General features: G+C 54.2%; 2 protein-coding genes across 45 annotated transcripts; both read right to left on the reverse strand.

The window, feature by feature from the left end:
- Positions 1–7,562: 7,562 nt before the first annotated feature.
- SMIM41 (small integral membrane protein 41) lies at positions 7,563–10,715 on the reverse strand. 42 transcript variants are annotated; one of them, XM_081596305.1, is made up of 5 exons: positions 10,193–10,715; positions 9,848–9,893; positions 9,449–9,524; positions 9,043–9,200; positions 7,563–8,052 (listed from the first exon to the last, which is right to left on the reverse strand). In XM_081596305.1, exon 1 carries the CDS (start codon positions 10,688–10,690, stop codon positions 10,415–10,417), a length of 276 nt encoding a protein of 91 aa, XP_081452431.1. In that variant the 5' UTR covers positions 10,691–10,715; the 3' UTR covers positions 7,563–8,052; positions 9,043–9,200; positions 9,449–9,524; positions 9,848–9,893; positions 10,193–10,414. The 42 variants fall into 42 exon arrangements, with proteins under 42 accessions (XP_081452431.1, XP_081452421.1, XP_081452415.1 ...); XM_081596295.1 differs by having other exon boundaries at positions 7,563–8,467; XM_081596289.1 differs by having other exon boundaries at positions 7,563–8,467; positions 9,053–9,225.
- A 2,308-nt stretch (positions 10,716–13,023) lies between these two features.
- On the reverse strand, positions 13,024–18,620 carry ATG101 (autophagy related 101). Of its 3 annotated transcripts, none has more exons than XM_081596313.1 (4): positions 18,587–18,620; positions 18,169–18,291; positions 15,309–15,636; positions 13,024–13,722 (listed from the first exon to the last, which is right to left on the reverse strand). In XM_081596313.1, the coding sequence occupies exons 3-4, from the start codon at positions 15,558–15,560 to the stop codon at positions 13,318–13,320; spliced, it is 657 nt and encodes a 218-aa protein (XP_081452439.1). In that variant the 5' UTR covers positions 15,561–15,636; positions 18,169–18,291; positions 18,587–18,620; the 3' UTR covers positions 13,024–13,317. The 3 variants fall into 3 exon arrangements, with proteins under 3 accessions (XP_081452439.1, XP_081452440.1, XP_081452438.1); XM_081596314.1 differs by having other exon boundaries at positions 18,522–18,589; XM_081596312.1 differs by having other exon boundaries at positions 18,401–18,589.
- Positions 18,621–27,233: the final 8,613 nt, after the last annotated feature.

Consider the following 27,233-nt stretch of genomic DNA (forward strand, 5'->3'; position numbering starts at 1 on the left):
TCATGAAAGACAATTCTTCCACGGGCTAGGTGGGGATGGGGTTGCCTTCAGGATGATTCTCATAAGGAACATGCAACCTAGATCTCTCACAGGTGCAATTCACAGTAGGATTCGAGCTCTCGTGAGAAACTAATGTCACTGCTGATCCAACAGGAGGCAGAACTCAGGCAGTAATGCTAGCAGTGGGGAATGGCTGTAAATACAGATGAAGCTTCCCTCACTCGCCTGCCACTCACCTCCTACTGGGCGACCCAGTTCCTAACAGGCCACGGGACTGGTACCAGTCCATGGCCCAGGGATTGGGGACTGCTGTTTTATGACATTAGTGGAATGAATGAGTTAATGAATGAATGAAACCTTTGGTGTTCTGTACCCACTGAAGACTGGGTGCGTGGCTGCCTCTCCCTCTCCCTCTCCACCTCTGGGTACCTTCTGTGAAGCATGGATGACCCTCCAACACACTGCCCTTTAATGAAACTCCAGTCACCTGCCATCCACCCTACCCGAGCTACCTGAGCCCACCTTGAACTTTGTATCACCTGGAATTGCCCCATCTGGGTCAGCATCAGGGCTAGACCCAGGGTCTGGCTGTCTCAGGTGCAGATGACTCCCACAGAAGCTACTGTAATCTGAGAAGTGAGAACAAATGTGTCAAGAAGGAGCCCAGGCCTGGGGCAGGGGAGCAGCCTCCTTCACCCGCAGGTCAAAGGGCCCAGTGGGTGTAATAGAACAGGAGCAGGCAGGGAATTGAAGCTGGAGGGGTCGGGGATGAATGGTTCAGACAGAGGCAGAGAGAATGCCAGGTGGGCAGGGCTCACGCTGCTGGGTGAGGCCGAGGCACCTATGTGGGTGCACGGGTGGGTAGGCAGCTTCGAAGGCAGGGTGGGCCAGGGAGAAGCCCCATCCTCTCCTCCCACAGTCTCTCTGTAGAACTCAACCTTTCATTCATTCAACATGTATTTACTGAGCACCTACTATGTGCCAAGCACTACAACTACACTGGAAAGGCAGCAGGGAATGAACACAGTGAGGCTTGTTCTTGCAGCGCTTACCTGACAAGGGGATGTGGGACGTGTAACTGAACACTTGGAGGAAGACTGTCAGGGGCGAGCCTGGAGCTGTGGGACTGCTTGACAGGAAGCCCCAGGCCTGAAGGAGGGGAAGGGGCCAGCTGGGCAATGGGAGGAGGGAGGTCAGAGGCCCAGAGGACCCGATGGAAAGTGGACAGAGACAATGAGGAGGGGGGCAGAGACCCAAGAGGGCAACAGCTTGGGGACCACATTTTGGACTCCGGCCTGACAGGGAATAGCTTGACAGGCTACCTCTTTGTAAAAGAACCACTCTGGTGCCCATGGAGAAAGGGGGGTCCAAGAAGGACCGATGGACATGGAGGCTGGGTGAGAGGTGAGCCAGCAGCCAGAGGCAGAGCAAAGCTTTCTAAGGGGTAGAATGGACCACATTTGTGGTCTGGCTGTGCAGGGGAAGGAGGGGGGTGGGTCGAGGACACCTGCTGGGGAGGAAGTGGTCCCAAGCCAGGAGTCAGGCCAGGAGCAAGGATGGTGCACCCGGAGCAAAGGCCCTCTTCCCCGACTGCTTCATTAAGCTCCTGCCACGCCAGCCTCCTTTTGGTCCCTCAGACAGGCCCATCTCATTCCCACAGCAGGACCCTTTGACCCATGGTCCCTTTGGTAGGAACACTGTGCTTCAGCCCTTAGCCTGGCTGCGTCCTCCTCCTGGCCAGGTCTTGACCCAGATGCCGCCTCCTTGGAGGGGCTTGCCCTGACCACCTGCGCCTAAAGTCAGCACACAGGTCTCCTCCTCATTGCCCTGTTGTATTACCATCTGCAGTGACCTCATTCATGTATTTGCTCACCGGTCCATCAAACATCCCCTCCCACCAGAATGCAGGCTCTGTGGCAGGGGCCCCATTGTCTCATTTACCACATGTTCTTCTGCGGCTGCCAGAGTAGCTGCTGAGGAAATCACTGCAGAATGGATCAAGGCATTAATGTGACTTTCAGCACCCAGGTTCAGCTGGGGCTGCAGCTTTCAGAGCCGTGGTTTATATTTGGAGATTTAAGTGCCAGGTAAGGGTAAGGAGCACCCAGAGCAAGAAGGTAGGGAAAGAGGAAGCCCTCAGACCATTCTGAGACACTCAGCATGCAAGCCCTGGGCAGAGAAAGAGGAAGTGCTGGCCTGGGACCCTCAGAGAGAGGTGAGGCAGGGAAACAGGGCCAAGCGAGACCTCCCCAAGGGCATGCAGCTGGGAGCTGGGGAGCCTGGATTCAACCCAGGCAGGTGCTCCAGGGCCCTGGACCCACCCTCTGAAATCCACTTCATCTCAGGACTTTCCCAAAGTGAGTGTTATCCATTTCACTAACGAGGGACAGGGTTTCAGTTACCCAGTGAGTGGCTGCCCCCTGGTGTGGACCCAGTATTGTGCTGGAGCCCACAGTCTCGGCCTCTCCTCTGCACATCACCAAGCTTCTCTCTGAGCTTCTTCTGGAGCTGTCAGAGAAGTCACCGGGATGCTGTGAGGAGGAGGGAGCAGTCGGCAGCAGGATGAGTGACCAGGAGAGCAGCTGAGAAAAGAACGGACAAGAAGGCTCAAGTAACCATCCCGTGGTTGATCTTGACCAGGCAGTGCCAGTGTAGACTAAGCCAGGTGGGAGAGGATTAAAGGAGGCAGGGGGAGGGGAGGGGGGTACGGCCAGTGTGGATAACTTTGGAGAAGGTTGGCTATAAAGATGAAGCAAGACATGTGGTAGTTACTGGAGGTGCACGCACCAGGCACAGAGAAGGGCTATTTTAAGGTGGAAGAAACCTGAGTGGTTTGAAGCTGGAGCCAGCAAAGAAGGAGTGGTTAAAGGAGCATTAAAGAAACTAAAGTGCGGGGGGTATGGTACAGAGGTGGAGACAGCATCCAGTGTGTGTGGTATGGTGGGGTGGGAGGGTGGTCCTCTCCTGGGGACACGTGGAAAGCCCCTGGCTCCAGAGGAGCTCTGGGGACACAGCAGAGGGAGTCATGTCTGAAGCCACTTCCTTTTTGTGAAAAGTAGAAGGTGAAGGCATCTGAGCAGAGTATAGGAGATGGGAGAGGCAGGGCATGGAGGAAGAGTTGAAAGTGGTTGTGGTTTGCAGTTAGTAGCAGTTAGTACGTGAGGAGGGAGAGAGCAACCAGACAAAGGAGAGGGTCCTGGGGGGTCTGGTAAACAGAGGAACCATGGGCATGGAGGACATGGCTGCAAACTCTGCCTGCCCAGCAGGATGCAGCAAGTGCAGAAGTCCCTGCACTTGGAAGGGAGGCACAGGAGCTGTGGAGTTGGATGAGCTCATCTGTGCGGGCTTTGTGTTGTTTTGTTTTGCCTAGGTGAGCCGTGTGAGTGTGTGTGTGTGTGTGTGTGTGTGTTAGAGCATTCACACATACAGAGCAGTAAACTAAAGAAAAGAAACCCACCTCTCTCCCTACAGTGGGTTTGCTAGCCCAGAGGGACCACGTTCCCACTTTCTTCTGTATGGGGGCTCCTCCCACCCCTCCCCATCACCCAGGTTTAAGGCAGTGGAAGTGGGGGTGGGTAGCTCAGGGAAGCCAGGTGGTCCAGAAAGAAGCCTTCTGCCTTCAGAATTGTGGGGAGCATGTTGCTGCTGCTGCTGCTAAGTCGCTTCAGTCGTGTCCGACTCTGTGCGACCCCATAGACGGCAGCCCACCAGGCTCCGCCGTCCCTGGGATTCTCCAGGCAAGAATACTGGAGTGTGTTGCCATTTCCTAGACACTCCCCAGTTCCGAAATCCTTTGTTCCCTGACTCGCAAGAGAACTGGCTCCCCGTGTTCCCGCCCACCTCCCTGGACCCCGCCCCACCTCTAAGTGGTGGCCTGCTGGCCTCCTCTCTTCTCAGCCCTACATGGGCCCTTCCCACAGCTCCATTTTCTGCCCCTAGCAACACCCTGGCCCGGAAGTCTCTCTGGTGAGCCCCAGCCCCATACACTAATTGTATACCTTGGATGACCCTGCTGCCGTGCTTCAGACTCAACACACCCGAAGTGGACTCATCCGCCACCCCTCTGCCCATGGCCCGCCATGAGTCAGTTTATGGACACCGAGACTCTGTTCACCCCAGCACTAAAACAGGCTTGGATCTGGTGAGGAGACATCCTTTTCCTTTGGGCCCTGTGGTCTGGGATGTCTGAGCAGAGCATGTGACCTAGGCCTAGAACATTCCTTACCAGGGTCAGCACACAGTCACAACTGCTGCGGGGTTTGGCCTGAGGGACATGGGAGATGACCTGTCCTTCCCTGATAGATTTGAACCTGAGACGCCTCCTGTCTCACGTGGAGGCTGAGGCTGATAATAGGCACTCTTACTGGGCCAGGCTGACTACGTGTATGGATCTCATTTTATCCTAACACCCTGCTTCTCCTCACTCTAAAGAGGAGAGATTTGAACCACAAGGGATTAAGCACCTTGCCCAGGTCACATAGCCAGAGAATGTGGTGCCAGCTTTCAAGTCCAGCCATGAGATTTCAAGCCATTGCCCCAACCACTAGACTACCCTGCCAGAGGCTGACAGAGGCTGCAGACCAAGACATGGAAGGCAGAGAGGCCAGGGCTGCTCTCACAGTCAGACCTGAGTCACAGCCAGCCTGAGGCCAGAGCTGCCCCTAGGCTCTGCAGTTATGTGGGCCAATAAATTACCCTCTGCTCAAGCCAAGTATCTTTAGGGTTTCCTATAAACTCAGACCAAAAATATCCTAACTGATAACACAGCCCCTCAGTGGGTGGCAGGCGTCACCACCACGTGTAATTAATTCCAGGAGCTGGGGCTTCGTCCTCCACCCCACTTCATTCCACATCCAACTAGTGACCAAAACCTGAATCTCAAACATCACTTGGATCTGTCCCCTTTTCTTTCTACCCTAGTCCAGGCCATCATCATTTTTGCCAGGTTGTGACCACAGCCTCCTTGCTGTCTCTACGTCCAGCCTGCTCCCACCCACAGACTTACCCCCAATTCCCTAAGATCCAGATCTTACCATGTCATTTCCAGCTTAAAACCCTCCAGACCCCTTGCTGCCCCCAGGATAAACTCTCCCATCCAGGCTGCCACCCCTCTGGTCTCACGCCCCTTCACATCCTACTCTACCTACCTGCTTCTAGGGCACCTCCAGCCCTATGCCCCTCTGTGTCTCTGCCCAGAATTTTCTTCCTCCCCTTCTTTGCCCGGTGAATGCTCATTTAGTACCCCTTCCTCTAAGAGCCGAGCCAGTCACTCTCTGCTCTTGGCTTTGTCGACACTCGGCACTTCTTATTGTCTGTGTTAACTGTGTTAACTTCAGTCTTGTGAGCAGTACTCTTACCGGACTGTGTGCTCCTTGAAGGCAGGGCCTCCCTCTCATTCATCTCATCCCCAGCCCCAGAGCAGGCCTGGCACAGAGCAGTCATTCAATAAACACTCATGTGACTACCTTGCCAATTACCAGGGAACCTGGAGACACGTTTTAGCCAGGGGCCCTGTTTTCAAGAAACACCAGTTTGATGTTTGGTGGAACATGTTAACATTGAGCCTGCAATGCAACTGCTTATAAAAAAAAAAGCCGAAAAGAGAAAAAAATAAATAAATAAACACTCATGGACTCAACCATACATATACATGTATCCATTCTCCCTCAAATTCCCGTCCCATTCAGGCAGCCACATAACATTGAGCAAAGTTCCCTGTGCTGTACAGTGTTGGCTTTCCATTTTAAATATAGCCGTGTGTACATACCCATCCCAAACTCCCTGACTATCCCTCCCCTCCATCCCTTCCCCCAGCAACCATAAGTTCATTCTCTAAGTCTGTGAGTCTCTTTCTGTTTTGTAAGTAAAAGTTCATCTGTATCATTTCTTTTTAGATTGTACATATAAGTGATGCCATGTATCTTCTCCTCTGTCTTCACTGTTCACCTGAAACTATCAGAACACTGTTAATCAGCTATACCTGAATACAAAGTAAAAAGTAAAAAAAAAAAAACACTCATGGAAAAGACAAATGACATGTTCCCAGAAACAGGGTGGGTGGCTCTACACCTTTTCTCTGGAGATGGTCAGGTTTGGAGAAAACAATAACATCACACAATAATCACAGTGTAGAAAGCCTTTTATCTACGGACAAGCACACTATATATTTGATCCTTATGACATTGTTGCCTCCATTTTAGAGATGAAGAGATTGAGATTCATGAAGGTTTATAATATAGAATTCCATGCATATGCTCACAAAATTCACTCTCACTTCAAGGCACAAGCTCTGGTCAAACTTGATCACACCCCCAATTGTTGTTGTTCAGTCACTCACTCATGTTCGACTCTTTGAAACCCGATGGAGTACAGCACACCAGGCTTCCCTGTCCTTCACTAATTCCCAGAGTTTGCTCAAACTCATGACCATTGAATCAGTGATGCCATCCAACCATCTCATCCTCTGTCATCCCCTTCTTTTCTAAAGAGTTGGCTCTTCGCCTCAGGTGGCCAAAGTACTGGAGCTTCAGCTTAAGCATCAGTCCTTCCAATGGATATTTAGGACTGATTTCCTTTAGACTCTCAAGAGTCTTCTCCAGCAGCACAGTTCGAAAGCATTAATGGTTTGGTGCTCAGCCTTCTTTCTGGTCCAAATCTCACATCCATGCACAACTACTGGAAAAACCACAGCTTTGACTAGACAGACCTTTGTTGGCAAAGTAATGTCTCTGCTTTTTATTTTTTATTTTTTTTTTATTTTTTATTTTTTTTTGTCTCTGCTTTTTAGTACACTGTCTAGGTTGGTCACTGCTTTTCTTCCAAGGAGCAAGCGACTTAATTTCATGGCTGCAGTCACCAACCACAGTGATTTTGGAGCCCAAGAAAATAAAATCTGTCACTGTTTCCATTGTTTCCCCATCTATTTGCCATGAAGCGATGGGACCGAAAGCCATGATCTTGGTTTTTTGAAAGTTGAGTTTTAAGCCAGCTTTTTCACTCTCCTCTTTCACCTTATCAAGAGGCTCTTTAGTTCCTCTTCACTTTCTGCCATTAGGGTGGTGTCATCTGTATATCTGAGGTTACTGATATTTCTCCCGGCAATCTTGCCCACACTGACCACAGGGAGGCAGTAGAGTCTCAGTGTGAGAGTCACTGCCCCACCTCCTACCTACCAGTAGATTTGGATCTGGGTGTGGAGAGGGAAAAGCTAACACTGAGAAGAGACCAAAGGAGAGGGGCTGTGGCTGGGGTTGCTATTTCAGGATCTGCCAGAAACAGTCCAAACTGGAGCGGGCCCAACGTGCCGCGTGCTAAGTCACTTCAGTCATGTCCGACTCTTTGCAACTCTATGGAGCCCACCAGACTTCTCTGTCCGTTGGATTCTCCAGGCAAGAACACTGGAATGGGTTGCCATGTCCTCCTCCAGGGGATCTTTCCGACCCAGGGATCCAACCCACATTTCTTATGTCTCCCGCACTGGCAGGTGGGTTCTTTACCACTGGCCCAGAGTTACCACTAATTCCAAGAGTCAGGAGCTGGAAACATTGACTATATACTCCAACTTTACATTACCAGCATATTTAATAACAAGCCACAGGAAGTGACGGGGCAGTGATGAGGCATTGCTGGGGCACTCAAGACCTTCAAATTTGGGACACTGGCCTACCACCCTCAGCAGGGACAAGTCACTAGCCTGTCAGACCACAGCCACCCAGCACCAGAGATGGGACTAGGCCCAGCAGGCATGAGTCTGTCAGCGTCTGCAGCACGGAGCATCCTAAGGGTGTGGCCGCTTCAGTGCCCAGAACGCACAACAGTTGCCAGGCGGTCCATTCTTTCCTGGGGGGCTGACCACCCAGGCCTACACCATGAGCACTTCAGGGGGTTGCATGGAGCAGGTCAGAGGCAGCAGCTGTGTGCAGGAATCCCAGGTTGAGGTCTCACCACAGTCCAGGCTGTCATCTGTACCGTATACGGATCAAAGGTTCCTTGTGTGGCTGGTAGGACTGGAGGAAAGCACACTGGGAGACAGACCATGCAAGGTTCAGGAATCTGTAATAGATAGCCGCCCCCGTCATTGCTGGAAAGGGAGCCAAGGAATGACAACCCTTTCCACCTCAGAGTGAGACTCAGGGTTTAGAGGAAAAGTAAGCCAAGATGTCCACGCACGTGTGGACCCAGCCTTTCCATCAAGGACAGCACAGGCTGATAGAGCTTGTTGGGGTCCAAATGCCTGGCCTCACTCCATGGCACACCGACCTGCAGTCATCACCCCTGCCACACCCAACCTGAGCCTGGCAGATGGCGTGACAACAGCACCCATTTCCCAATTTTCTGAATTCTTTCCCTCCCCACTCAGTCTGACAGCCTTGACCAGGATCAGAGTTCCTTAGCAAACATCTCAGGATCTTCCTCCAGGAACACTGAGGTCCTCCACAGCATACACCATGGGCCAGCTTCCCAGGCACTAAGTTGAAGGGACAGCAAAGACAGGAAGTTGGATGAAGAAAGTCTTTGCCTACCCCTCTTCTTCACTCCACCGCACTGTCCCCAGCCCTGCCTGGGTGTGAGCAGACACCACGATGCTGGGGACACAGCCTTTCCTGCCATCAAATCTCCCTACACCCCTAACATCACCCAGACTTGAATCCAAAGGCCAATCCAAGTTGACCTCTGGTCCCTCTGCCCTGTCCACTTGGATTTCCACAGATGTAAATTCCAGCTGACCCTCTGAGCTCACCCCACCCTCATGTTCAGGCCAGAAAAGCTGAGCCCAGCTGCCTGAGAGTTGTTGTGGCACCTGGGAGGCCATTTGCAGCAGCAAGAAGGTATACAGCAAGGCTGCTGGGGAGTAGGGAGAGAGGACACTAAGGGAGAGGGGGGAGTCGGGGTGCCAGTCCCAGAAACCATATGCCAAATGTGTGGTGTGAAGGTTCATTCTTTTGGGGAGAGAGGCAATATTTTGCATCAGCATCTCAAAGAGTGGTGAGAAATCAGGGGAAGAGAGAACAGAGCAAAAGGGGCGACCCAAAGGGTCCTCACTCAGGGATACCACGCCCACGCCCGAGCTCGAAATCAATCAGGAGCCCCAGTGTCCAGTTTCGGCTCTGTCCTTCACTTGAGCAGGTCACTTTCTTCTCTCTGAGCTTTCCCATTTGTAAAATGAAGGCCTCACAGCAGACATGGAGACTCTGGCCCAGCTGGAGAAGGAGGAACGCACACAGGCTGGAGATGGGAGACAGGAAGGCAATACAGCAGAATATTGTGGGCCAGGGGGCAGGTGAACTGGATACAGTAAAGAGGAGTTCCAGCCCCTCCCCCAGGACACAGCAGAGGGCGGTGGGGAATGTCCCTGCGCCCAGCCCCGCTGCCCTTGGGCCAGGAGCAGTCACACACCCCCCTCACTGCCCTGGCCAGCCCTCTCTCCAAGGGGGTGGGGGCGGCGTGCCTGAGGTGAGAAGTCCACAGCTCAGCAAGTCCAGTGCGCACAGCTGCCCGGGATTAACACCAAATCCTGGGCTCCTCTGCGGAGGGATCACACGTCGTCGCCTTCACAGCTGCTTAGCTGCATGTTGCCCACTCAGGCCCCTCACCCCCCCAGCCCCTCCTCACACACCCTGCCCTCCCCTCTCAGGGGCCAGCCAGGACCCTGCCTCTGCCTTAGCAGGCAGGAGAGGGGCTCTACAGTGGAAGGGGCAAGAGAGATCAGAGGCACCACCGGTGAACAGCCCCACCCACAAAAACCTCCCAGGAACCCCTAGGTGCGACGCTAAACAGAGAAAGGCAGAGAAGGCTTCCCTCGCTGGCCCCTGTGGCTCGGCCCGAGACAGCCTTGGCCTAGAATTACCTTGTCTTTAGGCCACCCAGGCCCTTCCCTCCAGATGGTTCCTGTCCTTGGGGAGAGAGAGGCAAGAGGGCCAGATGGAGCTCCTACAGCTGGGAACCCTCAGCTTCAGCCTCCTGGAGGAACGTGCTTCTGAGGCCCCCCGGCTGTTAGGAACCTTGTCACCTACCCCCACAAGCACACCCCAAAGCTGCTTGCTCTGGGCCACGTGCATTCCCCCCAACCTGAGGGGGAGGGGCAGCACACCTCTCCATCCCCCAGGGTCATCCAGGCTCCTTGTTCTGCCCTAAGACTCGACCCACACCCCCATCCCTACCTCGAGAGGGAGGCCACAGTGAGGAATCTTACTCGAATCTCCTCTGGGGGGAAAGGCTTCCAGAAAGAGAGAAGGGTAGAAAGAAGAAGCCGGGGGCCTGGGATGGCGGCGTCTCGGTCACCCGTGCGAGCGCACCAGCAGCGCGGCAGGGCTCCCTGCTGCCGACGTCGGGTGCTGGGGGGCCTCTCCCTCAAAGTCTGGCGTGGAGTCCACGTACCACCGGGAGGCCGCGACCCCCGAACGCAGCCGGGCGCCTAGGAGTCGTCGTCATCGACGCTGGCGCCGCCGGGCTCGCCCTCCAGGGACGAGCGCAGCTCTCGGGCCAGCAGCGCCGTTAAACTCTGGGCGCGGAGCAGGAGGCCGGCGCCCAGGAAGAGGACCCCGCAGAGCACGAGCAGCGACAGCACGCCCAGCACCGCCGCCTGCACGGCGCGCGGCCCCTCGGGGGGCTCCGGCGGCACCCCCGACTGGTTGCAGCAGGAGCTCTGCCAGGCGCCCCGGGCTGTGGCGCCCGCCTGCGAGCTGTTCATGCTTCGGCGCCGGCTGCCCAGATGTGCTGAGGACCGCCAGATGTGCGGGAGCCCAAGGCCGGCGGGTGGGCGGTGGCTGCGTCGGGGAGGGGCCCTAGGGGCGGATCCCAGACGCCATGCGCCCCCACCCCTGGCGCCGAGCGATGAGGCTCTTTCTAGACAAAGGGCTCGTAGCTACCGCCCAGAATCCCGGGACCGGTGTACCTCTCAGCCCAAAGGCCCACACACCCACTCATGTGAACCGGCCCATGCACCCAACCAGACAAAGCCAGGAGTCCTGTCCCCAGGGCTCTCCCTCCCCCTTAGAAAAGGTCAGGATATAGCCCTCTCTCAGAACCCTTAAGCCATTCTAGACCACATTCCAGGTGCTGGCCACGGTGCTGCCCCCACTGAGCAAGACACAGGACAAGCAAGGGCCATCCCTGCTCCTAGGCTTTCTGTCCCTGGGCCAAAGTTAAATGCTGCTTGGGCTTCCCTGGTGGCTCAGTGGAAAAGAATCTGTCTGCCAGTGCAGGAGATATGGGTTTGATCCCTGGGTCAGAAGATCCCCTGGAAAAGGAACTGGCTATCCACTCCAATATTCTTGCCTGGGAAATCCCATGGACAGAGGAACCTGGCGTGCTACAGTCCATGGGGTCACAAGAGTCATACACAACTTAGCTACAAAAAACAACCAACGATCTAGGTGCCACTGGGACAGAAGGCAAATGAGCCATGTCTAGAACCTTAGTGATGCATAGCCTTCATCACCCCCTTGGGAGCCTCCTGGGGCTGGATAAGCGGGCCAGTACCCCCTTGGTCCCAGGTGAGATGGAGGGGAGGAGGAATTTAAGGCCTGCCCCCATTCCTCTGCTCAGGCCCGAGGTCAAGGAGAGTTACAGATCAAGGGGAAAGATCTGAGTCACCAGGGCTCCTGTCCTGACCTTGAATAAACCAGTCCCCTACCTCTGGGAAGTCACAATGCCAAAGGGGATAGAGATGCTGTTGAACTGCCCGCTAAAGGGAGCCTGCTGCCACTAGGTGTCCCACAGCCAAGCCAGGATGAGAGTCTGGAGCAGAGCCTGGCTGCAGAAAAGCACAAAGTCTGGGGAAGCTGGGATGGAGGAAAGACCCTCCTGCCCAGGTCTCCTGAGAACTCCTGTAGCAACCCTGAGCTCTGTTTAAAACAAAGTCACTGTTAGTGAACAGCTGAATCAGCCGACTCCTCAGAGGAAATGAGCTGGTCTAAGGAGAAAAAGGCCCCCCAGACTGCAGTGAGCCAGGTAGGATCTCATTAAGGACTTGCTGACAATGGGCCTTCCCCATCTCCAAACCCCTGAGAACCTCCTCAGTTCTCCAATTCACCAGTGCCCCAGAGGGCAAGGGTAGGACATCACAAAACCCTTCATGAAATTACACATGGCCAAAAAGTGACCTGAAATGAGAAAAATGTGCAAACACTTCCTGGCCATCCTGGCACCTATCTGCTCCAGGACCATGGACAAGACCCCCAGACCCTGACCATTTCTCCTTTAGCACTGCTGCTTGCTTACACACTGTTCATTTAGTTTGGTTAGAGCTTGCCCTTGTGTAACAAAAAGCATTGTAAAATATGGAAGAATAAATCAATGAAAAGCACACTGATCTTGACAATGTTTGCCTAGAAATGAATGTGAGATACCAAAGTGAAACTGTTAGTTGCTCAGTCGTGTTTGACTCTTTGCGACCCCATGGACTGTAACCCACCAGGCTTCTCTGTCCATGGACTTCTCCAGGCGAGGATGCTGGAGTTGGTTGCCATTTCTTCTCCAGGGGATCTTCCCAACCCAGGGATCGAACCCAGGTCTCCTGCATTACAGGCAGATTTTTTACTGTCTGAGCCACCACAGAAGCCCATGTCAGCCCAAACCAGAAATGTCACAGGACACCAGTCTCAAGGTGGCCAATCTCTCTCCAGAGGGAGAAGACACCAAGTCAAATGAGCTTTCTGTGCAAGTGGGGGCCTGTGTGTGCTCTACGGAGACAGAAGAGATAGTCTTTGGGGTCATCTGATAATATAAAAGGCAGGTCATAGCTTCCTTAGGAAGGGAGGAGAAATAGCACAGCCATATCCAAAAGCAGCAGATCCTGATCTGTGTCATCATTTATGGGACTGACCGTGGTCACACCTGCTTATGTGAATGTCCAACAAAGTACAAGATCGATCAGCTTTAAACTATCTTCAATCCCATCACGCACCTCCATCTTGGAATAATGCCCTCAACACACTCATGTGTTCCTCGAAGTTCTGCCAGAAAGTGTTAAAATGTTTCAGGGTGTAACATCAGTCAAGGGAGAGACAGCTCAACCCAAACTCACATTCTCAGCTTTATTCACCATCCTAGTGATGGCTCCTCTGTACAGTGTAGGAAAGGGGACCCCCCCCCGAAACCAGGAGTACAGAAAGACAGCACAGGTCAGACTTGACCATCAGTGAAGGTGACAAGGACGACCAGAGACTGGCAACCACACCACGAGGAAGCCAGGGCGGCCCTACCAAGTCTCATCAAGGACCCGGAGAGGGTTCCTGAGCCCGAAGGGCCTATCAGTGCGATCCCCAGAAGCCAAGGTCCATAAGCCATCAAGGAGCACCGAGGCCCTGAAGAGACCTAGAGGGCCAGGGTGTCTTTGATGAGCCTGCGCATGGTGGTGGTGACGGAGGAGCCCAGGGCATCAGTGATCTGGAAGGAAATCTTATAGAGGTAGGGCTGCACGTCCCGCAAGCCCGTGTCAAACACGTTGTCCACCTCTGACTGCGTGGGCATCTTGGGCAGGTACTCGTGCCGGTTCATCACCTCCACGATGTTGATGATCTTCTCGCAGAGCTTCTCCCCCACCTTCTCCCGGCAGATCTGCCGCTCCTGCTCCGTGGCCAGGGCCACCACGTGCACCTTGACCGTCCACACTTCCCACGGGATGCACTCGTCGGAGAAAGGCCAGCGGGACTTCTTCTTCTGGTAGAACTCCAGGGACATCTGCCCCAGCCCATCGCCCCCAGAGTTGCGCAGAGCATCCTGGGGAAGGAGGAGCAAGAGTGAGCAGGCCAAGGCTTCCACTGGGTTCTCACCCTGTGAGGGCCGGCTTCCGATGCCCCAGAGAATCACTCTCTTTATCAGACCTCCGGGGAGGGCAGAGAACGAGACCCAGAGAGTAAAGGACTTGTGTAAAGTGACCCAAATGGCTCCTCTTAAGCAGAATCCTCTCTTTCCCTTGAAGACAACCTAAACTCACAGTTCTCAAGAAAAGCCCAGTGACCCTTGAATAGACAGACAGACACCAAGGAACAGAGCGGGGTGGGAGGGGAAGGACAGACCACATCTACAGCTACTCCCTCTTTTCCTCTGAGAAGCAAATGGGGCCACTTGGTCTAATAAATCTGCCTGTCCCCCCATGGGGTGCGATGGCCCACACTCTTCCTCCCAGTGTAGCCAAGACCCTAAAGCACCTTTCTACCTTTCTCTCTGAGTTAGGCCCAACCCAAAGGTAAGGATGCCTCCCTCAACTCTAACAGCCCACCAGGAAGTGAGTCTCTCCTTTATTGACAAACCAAGCTCCCATTCCCTCTGCTGACAGTAACAACAGCTACCGCTTCTACCGTGTTTCCTGTGTGATGGCTCTCCAGCACTTGACATATTTGACTCACTTAATCCTCATGGTGCATAGACGCTATGAGATGGGTACAGTTTTCATTCCAAATTTACATACAGTGAAACTGCAGTCCAGAGGAGCAGAGTCCCTTGCCCAAGGTCACACACTTGTGGGTGGTAGAGCCTGGCTCAAGTCCATGCCCTTAAGAGCCCACTGCGTTTCATGTGCCTTTCATAGGCATCTGGAGGACAGGGGTCTGAATACCGCTGCCTCCCCTGAAGGAGGATGGGGAAACTCATGAACTTGCCCTTTCTAGGCTTGGAGAGATGGGAGGGTGGGGAGTACCCTGTAGCTGATAGAGAGTCCACCCTCTATGAGGATCACATGTCTGTGGAATGGAAGCCAGACAGACAACCCTCCTCCTCCGATCTCAGGGAGGGCACCTTAAGAAAAAGTCCCTTCGTTACTTTAAATTTTAAAAATATGCACTCACTGAAAAGAGTGAAACACTGCAACCCTGAATGAAGACAGAATTAAAAATCACACCTCCATTCCTGCCCTGAGATGACCAATGTGAGCAGCCTGGCGTGTCCCTTCCACCTTTCTCCTGGCCCCTACAGGCCCACACAGACACCGGCCACACCGCCCACAGGACCCTTCTCTGGGACAGCCACTGCCTGAGCCCAGCAGCCCTCCCTCTCAGGGAAAGACCCAAATGTGGAAGCAGAGAGGTGTCAGCAGAGAGAAGGTCAAAAGTGCAGAGGTGATGATCAGCCCAGGGGCCCTGAGCGTCAGTGCTCCAAGGGCTTCCTGCTCTCCTTGCTGGTATTTTTATAAGGCCCCCTCACCTACCCCCCTACCAAGCACTCCCCACCCAGAGGAGCTCTGAACACACCTGTTCCTGAGAACCTGAAAGAACCTGACATGCACACCCAGGAAGGGTAAGCTGGTCCAACAGCAAGGAGGGGACGACACGCAGTAGCCACCTGCCGCCCCCTGCACCCCACCTTACCCTGAATTCCCCGACGACCTTGCGCAGAGCGCGGTCCAGCTCCTCAGAGGAGACGCGCACGTAGGTGAAGTCGATGAAGTCGCAGTCCACGTCCTGGGTCCCCACGGTACCGATGGAGTAGGTGCCCTCCTTCTTGTAGTGGAACTTGCCGGTGCTGCGGTGCAGGAGCACTGTGTGCAGCACGGCCAGCATGGCCTCCTCCACCTGCCGCCCCTCAACCGAAACCTCCAGCACCTCCGATCGACAGTTCATCTTGTAGCTGGTGGCCCACGCTGAGGTCAGGGACCAGAGGTAAGACGGCGGAGCTTCACCCCACCCAGGGGCCACCCTGCAAGAGGAGCCAGGTCAGAATGTGGAGACATTCTGCCTGATCGGCGTGCCACCTGTTCACATCCTTCCAGGCCCAGCCCTGTCCCCTGCCATCATGGCCCTTCTCTGCTCTGCAGCCACACATGCTGGCAGAGGACCACAGACTCTTAGGATGGGAGACGGGGAGAGCCTCAAAGCTACCAGTCCAAACACCCAGCCCCGGCCTGAATTCCGTGACGGCATCCAGTGTGGTTTACAGCACATGCTCACTGGGAACCCCTGCCAGCCCCGGCCCTTGCAAAGCTGCCAGGATGGAGGACAGACAGGCAGGTAAACGTCATCCGAGTAGTGAGACTCCATGATAGGAGTGAGAAGAAAAGGAAGACTGGAATCTGATCTCCTGGGACCCTGAATGACCAGGCATCTGAACTCTGTCCCAAGGGCAGTGAAGAGTCCATGCATCACTGTCCAACACTGAATCTGCGCATCAGAAAGTTAACTCCAGCCAACGGGTGAAGAATGGCTTGTCACTATTTGAGGGGTCACAGACTGCTCTGAGAAGTCAGTGAAAGCTAAGAAGACTGAACTGGAAAACCTGACTGATACATACACACCAAATCTCACAGACTCTTAAGTAAAAACTTGCCAATTTAAGGGACTCCCCTGGTGGTCCAGTGGCTAAGACTCTGTGCCCCCAGTGCAGGGGGCCCAGGTTCGATCCCTGGTCAAGGAACTAGATCCCACATGCCCCAGCAAAGATCGAAGAGCCTGCATGCCACAACCAAGACCTGGTGCAGCCAAATAAATAAATATAAAAAAAAAACTTGTCAATTTAAGGCAGAAAGGGTTGGGCAAGGAGTCCAGTTAGAGGCCACCACAGTCATGCCATTTCCAGACAGTGCAATGGGATGTGGGAGAGTGACGTGCAGAGTGTGGAGTTTCCACATCCAATGGCCCAGGGTCCGAATCCCAGGTCTCCAGTATCTTGCTCTGTGACTTTAAGCCAATCACTCAACCTCTGAGTCTATTTTCTTATCTGTAAATATGGAATAAAATAACACATGTAAAACACAGCAGGCTGGTGGTTAAGAGCAGGGACTCTAAAGCCAGACTGCCTGCGTTGGAACCCCAGCTCTCTCATCAGCTCACTGTGTGATCGAGGGCATGTTGCCTCACCCCTAAGTGCCTCAGGTTCCCCAGTCCATAAAAAAGGGATATTCACAATAGCTACTTTGAAGGGGTCTCCAGAATGGGGTGAGTTAGCATTTGTAAAGCACCTGAAGCAGTTCCTGGCAAGCACTAAGCACTCAGTATGAGCTGCTCTAATTACTACATTGTTATTGCTGAGATGACACAAGGCTACGACTGGACTGGTGGAGGGAGTGGGAAGAGAAGAACAGACTTGAGAACCAGAACTTTATCAGTAACTGAATATGAGAAGGAGAGGGAACAGTCAAATTTCTTAGCTGAGAAGGTTCAGCTTACACACCTCCCCTGACAGAGAATTCACCACTTCTCCCAGCAGGTCATTCCAGTCTTTTTACAGTTCTATTCAGAGACTCCCTCTATGGAAGGACTTTGTCTGTTAGTGCTTTAAACTGCTAATCTTAATTCTGATACCAAGAGTCACACACAGAATAAGTCCCACCCGTTTCCCACAAAGAAGTCTTTCAGATATTCAAAGGCAACTCTGCCATCACCCCCTTACCCCTTTTACAGGTTAAAGGTCTCCAGTCCGCATAAACATTCCAGCTTCACATCACATCTTAATTCCTCAGGGGCGGGCAACTCTCTTCAAAGTGTACTGGTTTGTCTCTTTGCCCCTGAAGTCAGGGAGGCACTCCACAGACCACTCAGAGATCAAGCTGGCTCTGCCTCTCACCCGGCAATCAGCCCAAGACTACCTGCATCATCAGTTATCTTTTCACAGGTGTTAATCTTGTCTGGTCTCTCCTACTAGCAGACAATTCCTTAATGGCATGGACTGTATCCTATTCATCAGTGGAATCTCGGTATACCTGGTTCCTAGTACACAGCAACCGCTCAATTCATCTTGAAAGGAATGCTGGACTGATTTCTCCTACATATACTCTTAGGATGAGCAGGGCTTCTTGCTCATTTCTGCCCTCTAGTATAACTCCATCCAGCAGTTTCCCATCTGAAAACTCCCAGCTCTGGTCCAGCTCTCCTTTCTTCCACAAACCCTCTCTGGTGTCCCCCCACAAACCGTCAAACAGGCCACCCCTCTTTCACTTTTGCCCCAAACCCAGGTTCTTCCCTCATTCTCAGTGCTATTCAAGATTCCACTTCTTCAGGAAGTCAACACGAACCAACCCCAGCCTCGTTCCCAACGCGGCCACCTTTGCTCTGTGATGAGCTTGTCTGCTCCCTCACCCTCGACCCCCCGTGAGCAGGGGACTGTACCAGGGCAGTGCCTGGGGAGTCTCGTCCCTTCGGTGCCCCCAAGGTCCAGGTCTGCAGACTACCGGGGCAGACGCTGACTGATGCCTCCTCTGAGTCAGGCCGAAGCCCAGGGTTACCCCAGCCTCACCTTACGCGGGTCACTCAGGCTGGATCTTGCCCTTTCTCCTCACGCACAGGTACGCCCTCCGCAGGTACGATCTCCGCAGGTACGCCGAAACCTCCCCGCGCGCCACGAGCCGCAAGAGACAGGCTGAACGCAAAAACACAAAGTTATTCGGCTCCGCATCGAGAGACCCTGTCGGACGCAGGAAGGACTTCCCGTCCGGGTTAAGTTTCTCCCGCCGCCAGACCAGGCGAACCTCCACGGTCCAGGGACGCCGGAGAAGCGGAGCCCCGCGCCCAGCCTGGCCAGGCCCGGGAGTTCGAGGCGCGCCCGCGTTCGCACAGGACAAGGGTCAGACGGCTAGAACTGTCTCCCACCTCCCAGAATCCCCGCCTGCGACCCGCGGGGCAAGAAACGACCCTCCCCGAGGAGACCAGATCACCTCGGCTAGAGGCGGTGCCGGCGCCGGAAGACCTGGCCCGCCCCTGCGAGCCCGGCCGGTCCCACCTGCTCCATCGGCCTCCGGCGGGGGCGCGAGCACAGCTGGTCGAGCCCTGACACCAGTGCAGCTGCCCAGACCGTTCTACCTCCACACCAGCGGACAAAGACAACAGCATGGTGCTCTATACTTTGAAGATTGCTTTATTCTGGATTACGTCTCGGATTTTAAGATTTGATGGTAAGAAGTATCCCCCTCGTTTGGACGAGTCCATTTAACCCCACCACCGAGGATGTTGTTGTGTTTCGGCTGGAACAACTCACTTCCGCCATAGAGATGAGAGGGAAGGAGGGGCCTGACGAGCTCTGTGCTGCCTCCCTAGGGGGAGAGGAGTCATCGGCAGAGCGCCACTCCTGGGACCGAGAGGTGGTCCCCAATTCTGGTCTCAGAGGACTGGAAGAGGTACCGATCCCCTAAGATGAAGGACATGGCATTTGGAGACGTGCCCTGGAGATGAGCTCAGGCCAGTGTTGTGAGTGGGAAAACTTTAGTTGGTTCAATGTGCATGATGGAAGATACCAGGCAAAGGGGGCTTAACCTTACCCGGTTATCTTCACACAGGAGCACTTCTTGGTGCTCTGCCATGACCGGTCTGGTGACTGTTCTTGTAAAGTTTGTAATTCTGCCATTGCCTCTGTGTGGGCCTCTTGATGTCATTCATCCTTTCTGATTTCTTCCTTTATAAATAGGGCGTGGGGAAGGAGAAAGCAGCCGGCCTGACAAGCCAACACCCTCCTCTAGAGCCTGGACTTAACCGTAGGGGAATCAATGAACTACTGAGAGGGGAGGATCTGTGAGAAGGCAAAGGAGGGGGACCCAGGGCGGTTAGAACCAGCCCTGGGGAGGAGGAAGAAAGAATCTAGGGACTTCTCTGGTGGTCCAGTGGTAGTGACTTCGCTCTTCTGCTGCAGGGGACGCTGATTCGATCCCTGGTCAGGGAACTAAGATCCCGTATGCTATGCGACATGGCCAGGAAAAAAAAGAAAAACAGCCTAACTTCCACAGACTGCCGGAGAGTGTGGGGACTGAAGGCCTTCTGTACCCTGACACACTCATCTCAGGAGCTTTCACTGCCACTGTCCTGACATCACCATCATCAGAACTACCTGTCACTGAGCTTTACAAGGCACCACACCAGCACTTCACATGCACTAGTGTGTTGATTTCTCCACCTGCCTTGGAAATTAAGTACAATTTCTCCCCAATTTACAGGTAATGAAACTGAGGCTCAGTGAAATAGAGTGACAAGTTGTGATGGCATATTTTATGCATCAACTTGACTGTGCCACAGAGTGCCCAGACATCTGGTCAAATATTATTCTGAGTGTGTCCATGAGGGTGTTTCTGGAAGAAAAACATTTGAATCACAGACTTAGTGTGGCTTCCCTGGTGGCTCAGTGGTAAAGAATCTGTCTGCCAGTGCAGGAGATGCAAGAGACATGGGTTCAATTCCTGGGTTGAGAAGATCCCCCCAGAGAAGGAAATGACAACCTGCTCCAGGATTCTTGCCTGGGAAGTCCCATGGACAGAGGAGCCTAGCAGACTAAAATCCATGGGGTCACAAAAGAGTTGGACACAACTTGGGGACTAAAAAACAACAAAGCAGATTACCTTCCCTAGTGAAGGTAATAGTAATAGTGTTAGTAGCTCGATTGTGTTTGATTCTTTGCAACCCCATGGACTGTAGCCCGCCAGGCTCCTCTGTCCATGGAATTCTCCAGGCAAGAATACTGGAGTGGGTTGCCATTTCCTTCTCCGGGGAATCTTCCTGACCCAGGGATCGAACCTGGATTTCCTGCATTGCAGGCAGATTCTTTACAGTCTGAGCCACCAGGGAAGACTCTATGTGCGGGTGGGCCCCAACCAGTCAGTTGAAGGCCTAAATAGAATAAAAGGTTCTCACCCTCCCTGCTTGCTTTCAAGTTGGGACATCAGGTTTTTTCCCCCTACCTTCAGACTTGAACCAAACTATCAGCTCCTCCTGGGCCTCGAGCCTGCCAGCATTTGGAATCACACCATCAGCTCTCCTGGATCTCCAGCTTGCTGACTGCAAATCTTGGGACCTGTCAGCTTCCATAATCACATGAGCCAATTCCTCATAATAAATCTCTTTCTATATATACAGATCCTATTGGTTCTATTTCTCTGGAGAATCCTAACTAATACATTTGCCAAGGCTACACAGCTACTCTTTCCTCATTCTGCCAGTCTTTTTTTTTCTTTTTTCTTTTATCTTTTGCCTATGTCGCACAGCATGTGGGATCTTAGTTCCCGACCAGGGATTGAACCCGTGTCCCCTGCACTGCAATTGTGGAGTCCTAACTACTGGACCACCAGATAAGTCCTCTGCTAGTCTCTTTACCCATTCTCCTCCCTCCACACCTCACCCCGTCTGTCCCTGGAGCCTTTCCTGCCTGAGGATGAGGTTGAGACCTCTCACTTCTCCTATCTCAGGCCCAGATCCTGGCCAATCCTTGCCTCCTCATACCTCCCTGAATCCTTAAAGGGCCATTCTCACTGTAACTCTGACCCTGAGTCCTGCACCCATCTGGGTGGTCCTGTCAGGAACATGGGGGGTGGGTCTCAGCCCCTCAAAATGAGGCTGTGTGGAATGAATTCTCCCATCCTCCACCAGCACTCCTGATGACCCAGATGGAATCATGCAATCGTGCTGCACCTGTGAAACTGTCCCCGTGCCAGGCCCATGTCCTACCAAGAGGGACAAGTTGCAATCCTGGCCCTCCGGGAAGGCCTGAGTCTCACAGAGGAGCTGGACCAGGAGTTGCACCTGGGTGAGAAAATACAACAAAGGGTATGAAAAAATGACAGCAGGTTCTGCAGGAGCCAGAGGGGGCCAGGGTGGAAGCCACTGCTGTAATCCCAGAAAGATGCCTGTGGCCTGGAATAGAAAGTGACACAGTCAGAGTGAAAAGGAGTCCCAGGCCCTGCTCTCAGCAAGCTGGGAGGTGACTGGGCACCAGCAGAAAACCGGATAACAGCAACCCGAGGAGATGGACAAGGAGGGAGGTTGGCAATTCCGGGAAGAAGTGGGGGCCACAGGGAATTATGCTGGGGAGCCTTCCTGAAGAAAGAGAAAGAAACGAGCTAGAGGGAGAGGTCTCAGTGAGGGTGGAAACCGAGCGTTCTGAGGCAGGACGGGCCAGCACAGGGGGAGCTGACTTCTTAGTCAGAGTCACGGCCAGCTGGGCAGACAGGCAACTGGTGAAGGCCCTCAGAGGCACGTCTGCGGCAAAAGCTTGCGGAGGGACCTTGAAGGCCAACCCAAGACCTTGGGAGTAGGCAGCTGGCTTCGCAAGGCGACTGTGGCCTCAGATGGCCCCACCCCATCCCAGTGCACCCAGGGGAAAGCTAAGCCCTGAAGCCACCCCCCAGCCGCTCCAGAGCTGACCCCTGTGCGTCACAGGGAGTGACTCAAGCCTCAGCAGCAACAATGAGTGGGACTGACGTCAGGCTGGGGGCTCCTGACAGTGGCCAGCTTGGCTGGGCAGCCAGCACCCTGCCTCCCGACCCTCTAGTGCGAGCCAGGACGCGGGGGCGATGAGGACCAGCTGTCCGCTTCTGACATCTGCCCCCTGGGATCCTGGGCAGGGGCTACTCCACTTCCCACTCTCTCTGGACTGTCACTCCCAGCCCCCCTCTTCAAGGCAGAGGAAATGGCTGGGCGGAGGAGAGAGTGACAGAGAGCGTGAGAAAGAGGGGCCTCCCAGCCCAGCCTCGTCAGGAGCCTCAAGACCTGGGCAGGGCAGGAGGTGGCACACTGGCTGCCCTTTGCCCCGGGATGCGTGGGGCTCTGTCCTTTTGTGATGGGGAAGGCTGGTGTGTCTCTGTCTCCCAGATCTTTGTGTTTATCTCTCTGGCCAACTGGGGTGGGGCTTTGATTCTGTGTCTGTCCCCCAGAGGGAAGGGGTCAAGCTCTCCTTCCTGCAAGGTCTGTGCCTCTGTTCCTTTGGGAGGTATGTGCATGACTGTTGTTCTTTGGGGCAGAGGATTCTGCAAGACTATCCGTGCAAGAAAAGAGGCCTGTTTACCCACCCTTCGTAAGGAAGTGTCTCCACCTACTCCTGGGGGGGAGGGGGGCACTGCTTTTCTCTCCCAGGTTTCCCGTCAGACGGAGTCACCTCTGTGTCTATCCTCATGGTACCCCAGTTACCTGGGATGGGTCCAGATCTTCCGCTTGGGCGACACTGATGCTAGACTCCCTGGGTGGGTGCCCTGTTGCTCTAATGTGCCTGGACGAGGGCAGCAACAGTCAGCACCCGCCCGCCCAGCTCGCAGCTGGGCACTGCTCCCTGCTAACGCAGCATGTACCAAGAAGGGCCCCCCCGCACTCCCCTCCCCGGCCCAGCTGCCACCCCCAGCCCTCACAGCCATGCCGGCATGATTTATGGTCCTGAGCCAGCACCTGTGTGAAACCTTGAGGAGACCTCAAGTGGCCCCCCTCGCCTGGCAGGGTCAGGGCCCAGCAGGAAGCAAAGGGGAGCAGGAATGGTGGGCAGGATGGCCGGAATATGGGCCTGGGGGTGGGGGGCAGGAGGCAGACGCCAAGGCCAGAGACTCCAGGGCCCCAGGGCCCTCAGGCAGCTCTGAGTCCAGCTGGGGACCCTGAAATGTGCCCCCTGCTGTCAGCATGGTCCCAGCTGCGTGGCAAAGGAGATATTGAGGGGGTGGAGAGGGGTTTCCTCAGTCTTGTGCTCCTTCCTGCACTTCCCACAGCAGACTGGAAGCTTCCAAGTCCCACTGGGTGGCCTAGGCCTTACCCAATGGCCCCCAGCCTGGGACCAGGGCAGGGATGGCAGTGGCCTGAGCCCAGAGCAGGGAGGAGCAGAGGTTTGGGGCTCCAGGTAACACAGAGCAGCTGCTGGCTGAGCTGTAGGGCTATAAGACCAGGCCTGGACAGGGGCGGCAAGCGGATGGACAGAGACTCATCCCTTCGTCTTCATGTTCTGAGAAGGCCCAGCAGCCCTGAAGTCACTGCTAAAGTCAGGGGCTTGGTGAGGCTGGGGCTCATCTAGATTTAAGCTAAAACCCCTCAGGAATCCCCAGGCCCAGCTCCTACCTGAAGCAGCCCAGCACTGCCCTCAACCAGAACAGGCCCAACATAGCTCCTCATAGCCATGGAAGGACATCACTAGACCTGCAGACTGTCCCTAGCTGCCTACCTCTGACAAATTCTCATACGCTTCTCTCTGCAGCCACAGGGCCAGCTACCATCCAGCCCAGTGCACTGGACGTTCAGAGCAACCATGAGGTACCATTCAGCTCAAGTACCAGGTGGTTGCCTGTGAGGGTCAGAAGCTTCTCTGCCTCCTTGAGGCCGACCCTCGTCACCTCCCTCCATAACCACGGCAACTTCTTCCATCCCAGGCCCTTGTGAAGGGCCATTAGCCCCTACTCACTCAGACTTTAGACCTCAGAACTACAGCCCCTTCACTGTGGCACCTCCGGACTGGGGGCCTCTGGGCATGGGGCCCAGTGTGGGTGAGGTGGGGGACAGAGGAGGCAGGCTTCCTGGGTCTCCTGTGAGGACAAACAGAAAGCTTTGAGGCCTCGGAAAATCCCGCCTGGGATTCCAGGCCCTGCCGGCGTCACTGCCTTTTGACTATTGTCCCCGACGGAAATGACCCAGCCCCCAGGCTTCAGGGACAGAGCGGCCATTGTGAGGCCCCACCAGGCTCAATGCCCCCTTGTTCGTCCTCCCAGCCCCTAGCAAGACTTGGAGGCCAGTTCTTCCAGTTGCTAGTTGGAAAGAAAGGGCCTGCCTTCAGGCACCAGGCCTTGGGTGGGGCAGGGCGGGGCTGTAGAAATCAGCTCCCGCCACCCTGTACCCCATCACCCAAGTCCTGGAAAGAAGCCACTGTCCATGGTGTTTCTTCAACTTACGAGGCCCTGTACAGGGAGACTTAGTGATGTAGTACAGTAGTTAGACCCACCCAGCTCAGCCACTTACAAGTCAGGTGACCTTGGGAAAGTCATTTCCTTTTCTCTGAAATGAATTCTCCTCTTTGGTGGAAACAATACCTATTATTTATTGGTGCTTGCTACATAGCAGGCACTGCTGGAAACAACTTTGTATACATTCACCGTGTAATCATTATAGCAACTTTGTGAAATAGATACAACTATTTTCCCCACTTATAGATGCTCAAGCTGAAGCTCCAATACTTTGACCACCCCATGTGAAAAGCCAACTCATTGGAAAAGACCTTGATGCTGGGAAAGGTTGAAGGCAAAAGGAGAAGGGGACGGATGAGATGGTTAGATAGCATCAAGACTCAATTGACATGAATTTGAGAAAACTCTGGGAGATAGTGGAGGACAGAGGAGCCTGGAGTACTGCAGTCCAGGAGGTCACAAAGAGTCAGACACAAATTAGCAACTGAACAACAACATAGATGAAAACAGTGAGGCGCAGAAAGGTGAAGGGACTTGCCCCAAATTCCACAGCTAGGAAAAGATTTTTCAAAAAGCCAGGTAGTCCGGTTCTGGAGTCCTTGCTCTCTTCACTCTCCTCTGTTGCATGCTTTCCTCATAGGGTGGTGTCGAGGACTAGAAATAGCAAATATATGAACTCAGTGGATGATGAAGCAGGTGTGGTAGCTGCTGTCCTCACCATGGTGCCTGGATACCTGTATGGACCAAAATTCTCCCCTGCCCTGCCTGCTTCCTGACCCTGGGAAGCATCTTCTCAAGCACCTTTGCCTTCCCCAGGGGCCTGCCATGTGCTCTACATCTGTCTGTGCCAAAGGGTGACCCAAAGGGAGAGAGACTCAATCCAGCTACAGCTGGTGGGAGATTTCCCAGCAAGCTCTGCTCCTAACCAGAGTACTGCCACCAGACTCACCTCCACACGGAACAGACAGGAAACCAAGGCTCAGTGAGGGAGCTTCTCAGAAAGCAGCATGGAGCTGGAGGCAGGGCTGAGAAACGAAGCTGATCTCCTGACCACCCCACCCCCTACCCCTGCCTCACCAGGTGCTAGGGCTGTGACAACTTAGGGGCTCTGGCAGGGCTGCCAGGGACATGTGCTTGAATCTTCACACACTGCGGGAGGTGGCAGTCATCATGCACAGGGCCCAGGACTCCCCAGCCTACCCCCACGTGGACCCTTCAGAAGACCTGGGGCTCAACCATCATCCCAAAACCTGAGTGAGGGCAGGTGGTGGGGGACTCTCTGGGGAACCTGTAGGCGGGAGCTGGAGCACCAGGGAAGGCCTTTGATTCTGTTCTACGGCAGAGCAGAGCCGTTTTGTTGAGCTTCCATCCGGCAGGGGCTGCCCTCATCCAGCCAGTTCCTAGGGGCGGTGGGGGTGGAGGTTCAGGGGTCCTAGGTCAAGGGCCCTCCTGCACAAAGTACAGGGTAGGGGGCCGGGCCCTGCATGGCAGCCAGCTACCTTGGACTTCGGTATAGGGTCAGTTCTACGTTTGTGTTACTCCAAAGAGTGGCTCCCAGACCTCCAGCCTCACAGGCACCTGGGTGCTGGGTGAAAGTTGAGCTCCATGGGCCCCGCTCCTGTCAAATCTGTCTCTGGGGTAGAGCCAAGGAATTTGCATTTTAAGCCAGCTAAGCATCTGATGGGCTTGGGAGTTGGAGAACCTCTGTGGGGGCATTTGGGCACAAGCAGGGAACTCAGAACAGTCTTCCTGCCAAGAAGGTCAGGGTTACCATAACCTGGGTCCTGCTGCTGGGGTACTAAGCTTGTGGGGAGGAATACTGAAAGTGGGGATGGGGAAAAACTTCTACTGAGTAAGGACAGTGACTACCACCATCCCGGGCTGCCCTGGACCTAGCCCTACACTGAGCACCCCACCCACACTCCTAGGGGACATGTGAGCTGGGGCTTCAAGTTAGCAACTTCCAGGCAAAGCCAGTGGACTAATTGGCCCCTAGCACAGGCCCCATCCATGAGCCTGGCCTGTTCACTAGAGGCTTTCTCCATGTCAGAAACTAGTCTGAGTGCTTTGCCTAACAACCCCATGAAGCAGGTGTCATTACTTTCACCTTCTATAAATGAGTAAACTGAGGCCTGTTAGCCAAGTTGGTCGGAGAAGGCAGTGGCACCCCACTCCAGTACTCTTGCCTGGAAAATCCCATGGACGGAGGAGCCTGGTAGGCTACAGTCCATGGGGTCACTAAGAGTCGGACACGGCTGAGCAACTTCACTTTCACTTTTCCCTTTCATGCACTGGAGAAGGAAATGGCAATTCACTCCAGTATTCTTGCCTGGAGAATCCCAAGGACGGCGGAGCCTGATGGGCTGCCATCTATGGGGTCGCACAGAGTTGGACACGACTGAAGTGACTTAGCAGCAGCAGCAGCAGCCAAGTTGGTAACATGCATGATTTATGGGAGCTAGGGACTTCCCTGGTGGTGCAGTGGTTAGGACTCTGCACTTCACTGCAGGGGGGTGTGGATTTGATTCCTGGTTGGGGAACTAAGCTCCCATATGCCACCTGGCATGGGTTGCCCAAAAATAAATAAAGACTTACAGGAGCCACCTGTGTCTCTATTATGCCATTTTGGGGGTGGGTGGTATGGGTAGAGGGTGCCAGATATAGACAGGATCTCAGC

Source organism: Giraffa tippelskirchi, chromosome 4 (assembly GCF_054371585.1).
Source record: "Giraffa tippelskirchi isolate mGirTip1 chromosome 4, T2T-mGirTip1v1.2.pri, whole genome shotgun sequence".
NCBI classification, from domain to species: Eukaryota; Metazoa; Chordata; class Mammalia; order Artiodactyla; family Giraffidae; genus Giraffa; species Giraffa tippelskirchi.

Bases quoted from the DNA above. Each gene is read 5' to 3' on its own strand.
- SMIM41 (XM_081596303.1), bottom strand. From the start codon at position 10,690: ATGAACAGCTCGCAGGCGGGCGCCACAGCCCGGGGCGCCTGGCAGAGC.
- ATG101 (XM_081596313.1), bottom strand. From the start codon at position 15,560: ATGAACTGTCGATCGGAGGTGCTGGAGGTTTCGGTTGAGGGGCGGCAG. The intron at 13,723-15,308 runs GTAAGGTGGGGT...CTCCTTCCCCAG, and splicing joins AGGTCGTCGGGGAATTCAGG to GATGCTCTGCGCAACTCTGG.